The 13,353-nt window shown below is 53.3% G+C and overlaps 1 protein-coding gene across 1 annotated transcript in view; it reads right to left on the bottom strand.

Annotated features, from left to right (window-relative positions):
• Positions 1 to 727: 727 nt before the first annotated feature.
• Positions 728 to 13,353, bottom strand: part of elmo3 (engulfment and cell motility 3) — a gene marked incomplete at its 3' end in the record, with an annotated part of 20,214 nt that continues 7,588 nt past the window's right edge. The window contains exons 8-21 of the mRNA XM_084453132.1: positions 13,052 to 13,203; positions 12,652 to 12,730; positions 11,619 to 11,669; positions 11,345 to 11,467; positions 10,713 to 10,835; positions 10,439 to 10,543; positions 10,079 to 10,187; positions 9,330 to 9,466; positions 5,215 to 5,378; positions 4,080 to 4,192; positions 3,832 to 3,936; positions 3,024 to 3,103; positions 2,487 to 2,567; positions 728 to 940 (exon numbers count right to left, since the gene is read on the bottom strand). Of these exons, the coding sequence (XP_084309258.1) occupies positions 728 to 940; positions 2,487 to 2,567; positions 3,024 to 3,103; positions 3,832 to 3,936; positions 4,080 to 4,192; positions 5,215 to 5,378; positions 9,330 to 9,466; positions 10,079 to 10,187; positions 10,439 to 10,543; positions 10,713 to 10,835; positions 11,345 to 11,467; positions 11,619 to 11,669; positions 12,652 to 12,730; positions 13,052 to 13,203 (1,635 nt within the window). The remainder of the gene's footprint in view (positions 941 to 2,486; positions 2,568 to 3,023; positions 3,104 to 3,831; positions 3,937 to 4,079; positions 4,193 to 5,214; positions 5,379 to 9,329; positions 9,467 to 10,078; positions 10,188 to 10,438; positions 10,544 to 10,712; positions 10,836 to 11,344; positions 11,468 to 11,618; positions 11,670 to 12,651; positions 12,731 to 13,051; positions 13,204 to 13,353) is intronic.

Genomic DNA, 13,353 nt, shown 5'->3' on the forward strand with positions numbered 1-13,353 from the left:
TAGGCGAAAAATACTGTTCAATCTTACATATCAACAGCTACTGTTATCTACAATCAGGACCATGACTAGTCATAGCTCATAGTTCTCTCACATCCATAAAAGCACAAAGTCCAGTGCTTCCATTTTTATCATTGTTAGAAAAGCTGGCACACCCAATCATTTCCTTAATAAAACCTATAAAAATCAATCAATTCCCATCATCAAAGCCCCGCCCCCAGCCCTCTGTGGACAGACTCCCAGCCTGGACTGATGAAGGGGCCGCCGCAGGCAAACACACACTAATTAAAATGCTCTTCACAAACATAAAAAGGACCTCATATATTATAAATAGGAAGCTTAACAGGCTCACAGCCTGAATCTTTTACTGTTATCTCTACTGTCATCCTCCGTCTCTTAATGGCTTGGATGGGTAGTGCCACAGGAGGAGAGGAGAGTTCCACGTCGTACCTCCTGCTTGTCCAGTCTATCTGGGTTAGGAACAATCACCAGCCCCAGTCCCGCCAGCTAGGTCCAGCTCCTTAGACCCAGACCCAGCCTCAGTCCAGACCTGCCCTTATCCCCCACCCAGCCCCTCGAACCCCAGCCCCTCGAACCCCAGCCCCTCGAACCCCAGCGCCTCGAACCCCAGCCCCTCGAACCCCAGGCCCTCGAACCCCAGGCCCTCGAACCCCAGCCCCTCGAACCCCAGCCCCTCGAACCCCAGCCCCTCGAACCCAGCCCCACATCTCTACTGCTCAGCCTGGCTGAAGTCGTAGCAGAAGTTGAAGTTGCTCGGGGGTTTGGGGACTGGCGGGGCGCTGTCAGGGATTGGTACGTTCTCCAGGTCCAGGAGGCGGAGCTTGATCTCCATGGAGAGGAGGATCTCCAGCTCGCTGCGCATGCACTCACTGCTCATGTCCCTCCCCAGGAGCACGCTCAGACCGTCCGTCCACAGGCAGAACTGAGAGGGGTAGAGGGAGAGAGGGAGGGGAGGAGGAGAGGAGGAGGAGGGAGGGGAGAGACAGACAGGGAGGAGCGGAAGAGAGGAGGAGGGAGGGGAGAGACAGACAGGGAGGAGCGGAAGAGAGGAGGAGGGAGGGGAGAGACAGGCAGGAGGAGAGGAAGAGAGGAGGAGGGAGGGGAGAGACAGGCAGGAGGAGAGGAGGAGGGAGGGGAGAGACAGGCAGGAGGAGAGGAGGAGGGAGGGGAGAGACAGGCAGGAGGAGAGGAGGAGGGAGGGGAGAGACAGGCAGGAGGAGAGGAGGAGGGAGGGGAGAGAGGGGAATGAGGGAGACGTAGGGAGAGAATAAGAATCAGAGAAGTTTATTGCCATGAAGTTTTACTACATACTAGAAATTTGTTTCGGTCAATGATGCATAACATGGAGACGTTTGAAATAAAAGTAAAGAGAATTAGACTATTAGAATTTTTCAAATATAGCATAACAGTATTGGACAGGGTTCAAATCAGCCGTACAGAATACGAATGATAAAAACATTAAACAAAATGGAGTGTGGTCAGTGTATATACAGTGAGTGTGCAAAGTGTAATGTGTATGTGATGTTTATGTACAGTGTGTGTGAGTGAGGTGCGTTCTTGCACAGTACAATCGTCAGGGCAAGTATTGCAGCGAGGCCGTAAGGTCAGAGGGGGACGGGAGCCTTGTTGAAGAGGCTGGTGGCCGCGGGGAAGAAGCCGCCTCTGTGGCGTGTGGTCGTGGTCCTGATGGACCGCAGCCTCCTGCCTGAGGGGAGGGGCATGAAGAGATTATGGCTGGGGTGGGAGGGGTCAGCCGCGATCTTCCTGGCTCGCTTCAGGGTCCTGGAGTTGTGCAGGACTAGGAGGGAGGGCAGGTTGGACCAGGAGGGAGGGGCAGGTTGGACCAGGAGGGAGGGGCAGGTTGGACCAGGAGGGAGGGGCAGGTTGGACCAGGAGGGAGGGCAGGTTGGATCATGAGGGAGGGCAGGTTGGACCAGGAGGGAGGGCAGGTTGGACCAGGAGGGAGGGCAGGTTGGACCAGGAGGGAGGGCAGGTTGGACCAGGAGGGAGGGCAGGTTGGACCAGGAGGGAGGGCAGGTTGGACCAGGAGAGAGGGCAGGTTGGACCAGGAGAGAGGGCAGGTTGGACCAGGAGGGAGGGCAGGTTGGACCAGGAGGGAGGGCCGGTTGGACCAGGAGGGGGGCAGGTTGGACCAGGAGGGAGGGCAGGTTGGACCAGGAGAGAGGGCAGGTTGCAGCCGATCACCTTCTCTGTGGATGGGATGACGCGCTGCAGTCTGGCCCTGTCCTTGGCTGTAGCGGTGGAGTACCAGGTGGTGATGGAGGAGGTGAGGATGGACTGGATGATGGAGGTGTAGAAGAGCAGCTGCCTCAGGAAGTACATCCTCTGCTGTGCCTTCTTAGTGACGGAGCTGAGATTTAGGGTGTGTGTGTGTGTGTGTGTGTGTGTGTGCGTGCGCGTGTATAGCACTGTGTGCGCGGTAACCACGGCAACACGACGTCACTCACGTCCGTCCGGGAGGAGGCGATGAAGTTGAGGCTGTACTCCTCCACGTCATATGTGATGCTGAACGCCAGGTCCAACACCTCCTGCAGGGACCCAGAACAGACAACGCACATGAGAGCAGCACACCAGCGCCCCCTACAGAAGCACATGAGAGCAGCACGCCAGCGCCCCCTACAGGAGCACACGAGAGCAGCACGCCAGCGCCCCCTACAGGAGCACACGAGAGCAGCACGCCAGCGCCCCCTACAGAAGCACATGAGAGCAGCACACCAGCACGCCCCAACAGAAGCACGCCAGCGCCCCCTACAGAAGCACGCCGCTTCCCCAGAGGCACAGTCAGTTTCAACTTTACAGCTGCACCATGCTATGATCTCCTACTAGGGACATCAGCGTTGTGGAGTATGTTAGAGAGACACACGCAGCCCCCACACGACAGTTCTGGCTCCCCCTAGTGGTGGAGGTTGGTATGTCGGGATGGTGACACGGGGAGCCTGGGGGGTACAGGTTATCTGCTGGTTGTGTAGTGGCGTGGTGCGAACCTTGGTCTGCTTGCCCTTGTTTTCCTTCATTTGGGGGCAGTCTTTCCCCGTCAGCAGGGCCTTGATGTCGGCTACAGGAACTGATGGAGAGGAGGAGGAGGAGAGGAGGGGGGAGGGATACGAGAGGAGGAGAGGAGAAGAAGGGAACGGAGGGAAAATAATATTTTAAGTCTCGCCAGCGCTCATGTTACCGACCGGATGCCAGAGCAACAGAGTAAAGCCCAATTTATGCTTCGTCGCTCGACACTTTTAAAACCGTCGCTCGACACTTTTGACGTCATGGGCGACACTTTTTGTGGGGGAAAAAGGGGGCTGTCGCGCACCAATGTTTTTTTCTAATGTCGCTGACTCCGTCACAAATTGTTGCTCAAGTGTGATTGGATAGCTAGATAGAAGGCTCGTGCGTTGCCATGGATATGCTTGTTCCGCAGCCTTGTTTTAGTTTTGGCTGTCATTTGACGTTTGGCTGTCATGGAAGGAGCAGAGGAACGTCTCTCCCAGCTTGTGAAAAAAAACCACAATGAAAAGCGCTCTCTGAACAACCTCTTTACCTCAGATTAAACTCTTTCCCTCAGAAAGCCGCTTCTCTCAGAATGACAACAAACGCGCAACAGAATGACAAGCGCGCGGCTTATTGTTTCCATAGAGACGACGCAAAGTGTCGCCCGAAGCATAAATGCTACATGTCGAGCGACACTTTTTTTTTTGTCGAGGGACATTTGTCGAGCGACACTTTTCAAGAAGCATAAATTAGGCTTAAGTCTCCAACGCCAGAGACAGAGGGTGGAGGTCAGAATCGGTCACTCACTCTTATCCTGGAGGCTTTCTATGGCCGGTGCCTCCGTGTCCTCGTCCACGTCTCCGTAGTGAAGGACCTTGTGATTGGGCGACAGGCGACAGTACCACAGCCTATCTGAAACGACCAATGAGAGGCTGTCAGAGAGGCCCGCCAGGACGCGTCAGGTGGCTTCCCTCCCCTCCTCCCTCCCTGCGTTCTCTGTGCTGTTTGAGCGGTGGCCTGAGGGGGGCGTGGCTCCGTCTGTCATGGCGTCTCACCCTGCCGGCGCCGGCTGCTGATCTTGCGGAACAGCGTCCCCTGACACAGACGGTTGAGTCTCTGCTGGCGAATCAGCTCCAGCAGCTCTGGCTTCAGACGCTCCTTCAGCTCGCTGGGACACGGACACACACACACACACACACACACACACACACACGCAAACACACGCACACACGCAAACACACGCACACACACACGCACACACGCACACACACAGAAGACACACTGTTCATCAGAAACAGCAGCACTAGTAACAGAGCTCCTTACTTACTAGAACACACATAGCTAGAGTTACTCACTACTAGGGAGGAGACGGTTTACCGTAAAACCCTGAACCGCGGTATAAAATGTCCACGGTATTAGAACCGTGACATTCCCTGTGTTTACGGTATTACGTTTACGGTATTACACAATAATGCGCTGCTGAAACTTCACATTTCAGTGGGCCGTCCTCCTCCAGGGGCAGCCAGGAGCAGTGGGCCGTCCTCCTCCAGGGGGAGTCAGGAGCAGTGGGCCGTCCTCCTCCAGGGGCAGCCAGGAGCAGTGGGCAGTCTCATCAGTGGTGCCCGGGGAACAAGTGCCAGTGCTCAGTCCATTCCTGGTCAGGGACCGGCCTGTCAGCCTGGTCAGGGACCGGCCTGTGAGCCTGTGTGTGTGTTCTGCATGTTTTTCATATTGGGGAGTGAGTGTGAACATGCAAACTCCACCCAGCAAGGTCGGGGAGATAACCCATGCGGGAATCAAACCCAGGATCTTCTTGCTGTGAGGCGACGGTGTAACGCGCCGAGCCACCATGCCACCCATGAGCAATTTGGGATTCAGTGTCTTGCTCAAGGACATTTTGGCACCCTGCTGGGAGCTGGAATCGAACCGGGGACCTTCCGATCCCCGCCTGGCCGCTCTACCTCCTGAGCTACACGCCACCCCGCTCTACCTCCTGAGCTACACGCCACCCCGCTGTTTAGTGACAAACAGTGGAGACAGAGACGGTGGCGACGTGGCTCGTTCCATAGGGGGGGAAACGATGCAGACCTCTCACACCAAGTTATGGGCCAGGGCTCTCACACACACACACACACACACACACACACACCCACACACACAGAGGAGTGAGGGGAGGTTGTAGAAGCTCACAGGACAGGTGGTGCGAGGGTCTCCTCCTGATGCAGCCGCTCCGTCTGTCGGAGTTTGAGGATCTCGCTGTAGTTGAGGGCGTTGACCTTGTTCTTGAACAGCTCCAGGGAGGTGGGCTTGCTGGACAGGGTCCTGGTGATCTGCTCCCGGACCACCTGCATCACCTGGAGGGGGGGGGGTAGATATGGTTACTGTTTCCCTCTGACCATGACAAGACTTCTCTGAGGTAAGGACCACACCCAAAGAGAAGAAGAAAAGGGAGAGGTAGAGAGAGGGGGGTTGGACAGGGAGGGAGAGAGAGAGAGAGAGAGAAAGAGAGAAAGAGAGAGTGTAAAGAATACATGAATGTGTGAAATGTAGGGCTCTGGTATTGTGGCCACAGTTACTGGGATGGCAAAATCCATAGAAGAAAAATCAATAGTTCACATAAACTAAACACTACTCTCTCTCACACACACACACACACACACACACACACGCTAATCTTTATACTTCTTTTCTCTAGCTCCACCTCCTATTCAGACAAAGTAACTTAACAAAAACGGCTAAATAACTGAATGGCACAAGGAAAAGGGCTGAAATAAGGCAATCTAACATATATAAAAGCCTAGTCATAATTTGAGAGCATCTCCTCTACAAAACATTCAAGGAACATTTGAGACGTTAACTGGCATTTAGACATGTAACTATTATAACAAAGCTATCAGTGACAACAACTTAAAACGCCATTCACACTAACGGCCACCATTAAACACAGGACGCCCCAGCAGGGAAGCCACTAGTCCAACTAGCCAGTAACTCCTACTAGTAACTCACCTCCATGATGTGTCCTCCTAGTAATACAGTCCAAAGCCAACTAGTCTATTCACCCAGTCAAGAGAGAGGGCGAGAGAGGGCGAGAGAGGGCGAGAGAGGGACGGGAGCAATGAGAGGAGAGTGAGAGAGAGAGAGAGAGAGTATCACGTTTATGACATGAGCAGACCAGGACTGAGGCTGTTTTGTAAACAGACACCCTGATAGTCACACACACAATCACACACACACACACACACACACACACACACACACACACACACACCCCTGTCCAGCCCCTCTGTCTCTCATGCTGTCATTCTACTGGACTGACCAATAGGAGAACCTCCGAGGTCACCTCAGACCAGCAGCTGTCCCCTTTCCCATATAACCCAGCAGTGTGTGTGTGTGTGTGTGTTGACAATGCTATCGACCCCCCTCACTGCAACATCCCTCCAATAACTGTTTTCCTACTCCTCTACACACACACACACACACACACACACACACACACACACACACACACACACACACACACACACACACACACACACACACACACACACACCAGGCCCCCCAGCTGGCAGTAGCCAGTTGCCAGGAGCGATTAACGACCGAAATTGACGGCAGAGTTACGGGAGATTATTGCGGGGGATGGGGTGGTAAAGATGTGTGTGTGTGTATGTGCATGCGCGCGTGTGTGTGCACGCCTGTGTGTATGAGAGAGAGATAGAGAGAGAGAGAGAGAGAGATAGAGAGAGAGAGAGAGAGTAGTAGTATAAGACAAATATAACCTGTCCGTGTGGCTTGTTGACAGTTAGTCTGAGGTGTAGAATGTGCTCAGAGCATTGCTCAACCATCTACCGTAAACATGGCCGTCTCAGTCTCTCTGTCTCAAACATTAGGTGAATGTAACTGACAGAGAGGTGATAACAAGAGAGAAGAGACAAACAGCAAACAGAGCGATAGAGAGAGCGACCGTGTGGTGCCTCTCTCTCTGTTTCCATCACGACTGTCTGAAAGGCGGCCATCTCTCTGGTCTGTTGCGGACCCGGCTCAAACCCCTATGTCAAATATCTATCATATTGAAGTTGTCAGGTACACGCGATCAAGACAGCGGGAAACCATCCCAAAAGCACACCCGCCACACACGAGGCAAACCCCTGGTCTTTCTAACCGAGGAGACACATCCGTCCTGGACCCGCGGCTGGTCTGCTGTTACTCTCCAGTGGTTTGTCTGTTTGTCTCATTACTGCTGATGTCACCAGGCCTTTGTGTGGCCCTGCCCCCCTGAATCTGCCACCCCGCGGCCTTCTCTTTGTGCCTCTAATGCCCCTTTGTCCCGGGCCCAGGGCATTGTGGGTAGAGAGCAGTGGGCGCACACAAAGGCAGGCCGCTTGGCCGGACACTAGCCTTCAGGGGAGGTCAAAAGGTCATGTGTTTACGAGAGGAGAGGTGTTTCTGAACGCTAGCCTGGTCTGAGAGGGGCTAGCTAGTTAGCATTAGAAAGAACATGTAGGCTACTGTTACCCAGAAACCTATTTGTTGCTGTAATGTTGAATATATTCCCATTCAACCACCTTTAAGAGCTGGTACTATGGTGTAAACCACCTCAAAGCCCAGCCTTTCCTAGAGTCGTAGCTGTGTCTGTCTAGACTGGGACATCTGGCCATTATGAATGGTCAAACATAGGCTGGTCATCTCTGCCCTGTTGGTGAATTAGTGGAATGTGCTGGCTATCAGAGTTGGGAGTCTGTCTATTCAGGAAGTACATTATTAATTATTGAAATGGAGCAATCTCAAAGTGGTCATAATCCTCCATCCTAATAATACAGTATGCAATACAGCACCATGTTCCAAAGGCGCCCATGTCTGTAGCACAGTATTCATTTAATCAACTGTTGGAATATGGAATATTCCATACTCCACTGATCAATGACTTCTCTCTAACAACCCTAACGGACTAACGACTAGTCTAGTTTTCTTTTTTACATTTCTGTACCTTTTTTCTGAGAGTATACCAGTGAGACTGAGGGGAGGAGCAGGTTGATCTGTACCAGTGAGACTGAGGGGAGGAGTAGGTTGATCTGTACCAGTGAGACTGAGGGGAGGAGTAGGTTGATCTGTACCAGTGAGACTGAGGGGAGGAGTAGGTTGATCTGTACCAGTGAGACTGAGGGGAGGAGTAGGTTGATCTGTACCAGTGAGACTGAGGGGAGGAGTAGGTTGATCTGTACCAGTGAGACTGAGGGGAGGAGTAGGTTGATCTGTACCAGTGAGACTGAGGGGAGGAGCAGGTTGATCTGTACCAGTGAGACTGAGGGGAGGAGCAGGTTGATCTGTACCAGTGAGACTGAGGGGAGGAGCTGGTTGATCTGTACCAGTGAGACTGAGGGGAGGAGAAGGTTGATCTGTACCAGTGAGACTGAGGGGAGGAGTAGGTTGATCTGTACCAGTGAGACTGAGGAGAGGAGTAGGTTGATCTGTACCAGTGAGACTGAGGGGAGGAGTAGGTTGATCTGTACCAGTGAGACTGAGGGGAGGAGAAGGTTGATCTGTACCAGTGAGACTGAGGGGAGGAGTAGGTTGATCTGTACCAGTGAGACTGAGGGGAGGAGAAGGTTGATCTGTACCAGTGAGACTGAGGGGAGGAGTAGGTTGATCTGTACCAGTGAGACTGAGGGGAGGAGCAGGTTGATCTGTACCAGTGAGACTGAGGGGAGGAGCAGGTTGATCTGTACCAGTGAGACTGAGGGGAGGAGTAGGTTGATCTGTACCAGTGAGACTGAGGGGAGGGGTGAGTGGGACTGAGGGGAGGGGTGAGTGGGACTGAGGGGAGGGGGGAGTGGGACTGAGGGGAGGGGGGAGTGGGACTGAGGGGAGGGGTGAGTGAGGGGAGGGGTGAGTGAGGGGAGGGGAGGGGGGAGTGGGACTGAGGGGAGGGGGGAGTGGGACTGAGGGGAGGGGGGAGTGGGACTGAGGGGAGGGGGGAGTGGGACTGAGGGGAGGGGGGAGTGAGGGGAGGGGGGAGTGAGGGGAGGGGAGGGGGGAGTGGGACTGAGGGGAGGGGGGAGTGGGACTGAGGGGAGGGGGGAGTGGGACTGAGGGGAGGGGGGAGTGAGGGGAGGGGTGAGTGGGACTGAGGGGAGGGGTGAGTGGGACTGAGGGGAGGGGGGAGTGAGGGGAGGGGGGAGTGGGACTGAGGGGAGGGGGGAGTGGGACTGAGGGGAGGGGGGAGTGGGACTGAGGGGAGGGGTGAGTGGGACTGAGGGGAGGGGGGAGTGGGACTGAGGGGAGGGGGGAGTGGGACAGGGTGTATCTACCTTGTCAAAGTCCTCCTGTGTGGCCCTCATCTCCTTCCAGGTCTTGTTGAGCAGCTGGATGCAAACGCAGAAGAGCTCGTCCAGCAGGCGGTCCTGGGAGAAGAAGATGGGGTGGTAGTTGGAACCCGTCTCTGACGCTGGAGGAGGGGTGGAATGGATAGAATAGAGGGAAGAGAGAGAACATGAATTTCTGTATTTCCTGTTTCCTGGATGTCTATTTTCTGCTTTTTGTTTGTTTCAAGCCATGAACAGGCAAGGAAAGGCAAGGCCAGACCAGACTAAACAGGGCCAGACCAGCCCAACCCAGCCTACCCAGACCAAATGGGGCCAGGCCAGACCAGACCAGACCAGACCAGACTAGACCAGACCAGACCAGACCAGACCAGACTAGACTAGACCAGACCAGACCAGACCAGACCAGACCAGACCAGACCAGACCAGACCAGACCAGACCGGACCAGACCAGACCAGACCAGACCAGACCAGACCAGACCAGACCAGACCCCAGACCAGACCAGACCAGACCAGACCGGACCAGACCAGACTGGACCAGACCAGACCAGACCAGACTGGACCAGACCAGACCAGACCAGGCAGGACCAGACCAGACCAGACCAGACCAGACCAGACCAGATCAGACCAGACCAGACCAGCCCAGATCAGCCCAGCCTGGCCCAGCCCAGACAAGTCCAGACCAGACCAGACTGGACCAGGCAGGACCAGACCAGACCAGGCAGGACCAGACTTACGGGGCTCTCCGATACGTAGGATCTCACACAGGATGAGGGTGAGCTGGATACTGCTGCGGGCAAACGGACACTCGTGTTTGTCCTCCCTGCTGCTGTTCTCCAGGACAAACTGAGGGAGGGAGGGAGGGAGGGAGGGAGGGAAGGAGGGAGGGAGGGAAGGAGGGAGGGAGGGAGGGAAGGAGGGAGGGAGGACAGAGGGTAAAAGAACAAGAGAGGGCAAGCAAGATGGAGAGAATTACAGAGAGGGACAAAGGCTTCTGAAAGTAACACAAATTTAGTCACCACTGACTCACTTCTCCCTCCCTCCATCCCTCTCTACCCCTCTTTTGCCTTCCCTCTCTTTCCCCTCACCCTCCTCACCCTGCTGTAAGCATCTGGGTAGCGGGAGGCGAAGTAGGCCATGGTGTCCAAGGCTAGCAGGCCTGGGGGGGTTCTGACCAGGTCCTGACCCGGGTTACTGTTATTCTACAGGAAGACAGGACACACACACACACGCGCGCACACACACACACACACACACACACACACACACACACACACAACAGCTGTTACACCACTGGGCTGGTTAAAGGTACACCACAGCTATCAGCGGGCTACAGTCATTTGAAGAAAGTAAATGAAAAGCCAAACTCACGGAGAAGCCGAGCTTCTTGAACTCCTTGGCGCAGAGCGAGCGCCGCCTCTCGTTGCTCAAACTGTTCTCGCTCTCCGTTTCAAACGCCGCCTGGCGGAGCCCGTGAAGGATCTCTCTCTGGTCCTGGGGGAGGAGGGGGGTATCAGTAGAGGTGGAGAAGATGGAATTAGGGAGTGTCTCTGTTAGGGGTGTGCCCGAATACGAATACGGTATTCGGATGAGCACAAATAGTAGCTTTTTCCCAAATAGTAAATTCGTACGAATATTGTAAAAAAAATTCGGGAGGGGGGAGAACAGTCAAATACTGTATGAGCGAGCGATACGCGCACGTTCTGTCTGCTTGTTGACATGACACGACGAGGGAGAGAGAGAGAGAGAGAGAGAGAGAGAGAGAGGCGCACGCGCTTGCAGTTTCGCACCTGCTGTCTGTCTAGATGTCTTACATTAGCTTAAAGAGATGACATTTCCCCTCAGTTTAAACCGTTTTGAGCCGACTTCCGGTGTAAGCCCCGCCCACTTCCGAATATGAATACGAATAATTAGCTGTCAAATACAAATACAAATAGTGGGCTCCCGGCACAACCCTTGTCTCTGTGCATTCATGAGTGTGTATGTGTGTGTGTGCGTCTAACCTGGTTATACGAGTCCAGGGGCATCCTCATGCGTGACTCCAGGTGGTTGAGAGTGACAGACTGGAGCACGTAGAGGTAGTGGGCCATCTCATCGCCAACAGAACCAGAACTATGGATGATGTTCTACAGGAGCCGCAGAACCAAGTCACTCATGATCACAGATTCATCTGCTGTCACAATGTCAACTATACATTTTATGGCTTCGTATTTTGAATGAGGAGAGGAACCTACACGTATTAACTTGATAGTAAAGAGAACGGCTGTGGAAGCGTACCTTGTAGATGTACTGTCTCAGGTTCTTCTTCCCAAGGAACGCAAACAACTCCTAAAAAGTAACAACAGGTTGACCACAACATTTACAACAGACTCAGCATGGCTAGTGGCAGATGGAGAGCACTTTCAACCACAGGCTCATTTCTCCCGGGTGCAAAACAGAACAAAACTCTTCCATTGAAATGAACATTTACATGTTTCACTTGTTTATTATTATCATTATTATTATTATTACTATAGAATGTATACTATGTACATTTGTTTTTTTGCTTCCTTTGTATTCCGTACTTTTTCTGTCGCTCTGCAGCCGAATGTCCCCAACCACTGGAGATTAATAGTGTTGTTTTAGAGTGCAGTGACCCTTTGCCCCCACAAGAGGGCAGTAAGAGCTGCATGGTCCACAACCAGGCCAGACCATCTGAGAACAAAGCCGGACTAGAGAGACTCTCTTTTACTCCTCCCAGCGGTTCCATGCCTAACAGTCACTCTACACTTCCTTCCTTCTCCTAACTCCTCCCCTCTTCCAGCCCTTGCTGTGGCAGCGCATTATTCTCTCTTTCAGAAACGGAACAGACCATCTTTCTCTTAGCTGAGCATTGGAGGTTCAGAAATGGAACAGACCATCTTTCTCTTAGCCAAGCATTGGAGGTTCAGAAATGGAACAGACCATCTTTCTCTTAGCTGAGCATTGAAGGTTCAGAAATGGAACAGACCATCTTTCTCTTAGCTAAGCATTGGAGGTTCAGTGGTAAAATTCTCGCCTGCTTGCGGGAGGCCTGTGTTTTCCATTCCCGGCCGATGCAAACATGACAGGGCCTTTGGCTACACAATTACACAATAATAATAATGTAAAGCTTTTACTTTTACAGGCTAATACAGTCGCTAAACCTAAAGTTCTATGAGCTAATAAGGTCTTGTGACATGAAAGGGACCTGGAATAGGCTGAATGCAGCTAGATCACATAGATTTATGTATATATCTATAAAAAGACTCCAGTCCGAGTTGCGTGCACAGGGTGTCCAGGCCAGTCCTACCTGTCTGTGTGCTTCCCCAGCAGTCTGGAGCAGAGCCATGAGGAGCGCCATGGCCTTGGTCTGGATCAGCTGGTTAGTCCTGAGACACACGGAGAGAGAGGAAGGCATGAGGAAGAGAGGAAAGGGGAGGCGAGGAGAGGAGAGATCAACAGAGAGGAGAGGAGAGATCAACAGAGAGGAGAGGAGAGATCAACAGAGAGGAGAGGAGAGATCAAGAGAGAGGAGAGGAGAGATCAAGAGAGGAGAGGAAGGCAGCAATTCCATGACAGAGGTCACACTTACTGGGCTTGAAAGGATAAACAAAGCTCACCTACAAATACCTCACAAACACACTTGATCATACTCTACCCAGATCTCATTGGCTGTTATCCCCTTTCGGGGCCCGCGATTGGCTACTTACACCTGCAGGTGTGAGACGAGCCTCTCCATGGTGATCTCCTGTTTGACCAGCTGGAAGAGACTGCCGCTGCTCAGCACCATACTCTCCAGGATGGCCAGAGACACCTGCTGGATGGAGGCGTCCGCCACCTTGGCGTTGACGAAGCCGGCGATCTGACAAGAGACAGACACAGACAGACAGACAGACAGACAGACAGACAGACAGACAGACAGACAGACAGACAGACAGACAGACAGACAGACAGACAGACAGACAGACAGACAGAGGGTCAGACAGAGGGTCAGGTATATTAGGGACTGAGG

Source organism: Borostomias antarcticus, assembly GCF_949987555.1.
Source record: "Borostomias antarcticus genome assembly, chromosome: 18".
In the NCBI taxonomy this organism is placed as follows: domain Eukaryota; kingdom Metazoa; phylum Chordata; class Actinopteri; order Stomiiformes; family Stomiidae; genus Borostomias; species Borostomias antarcticus.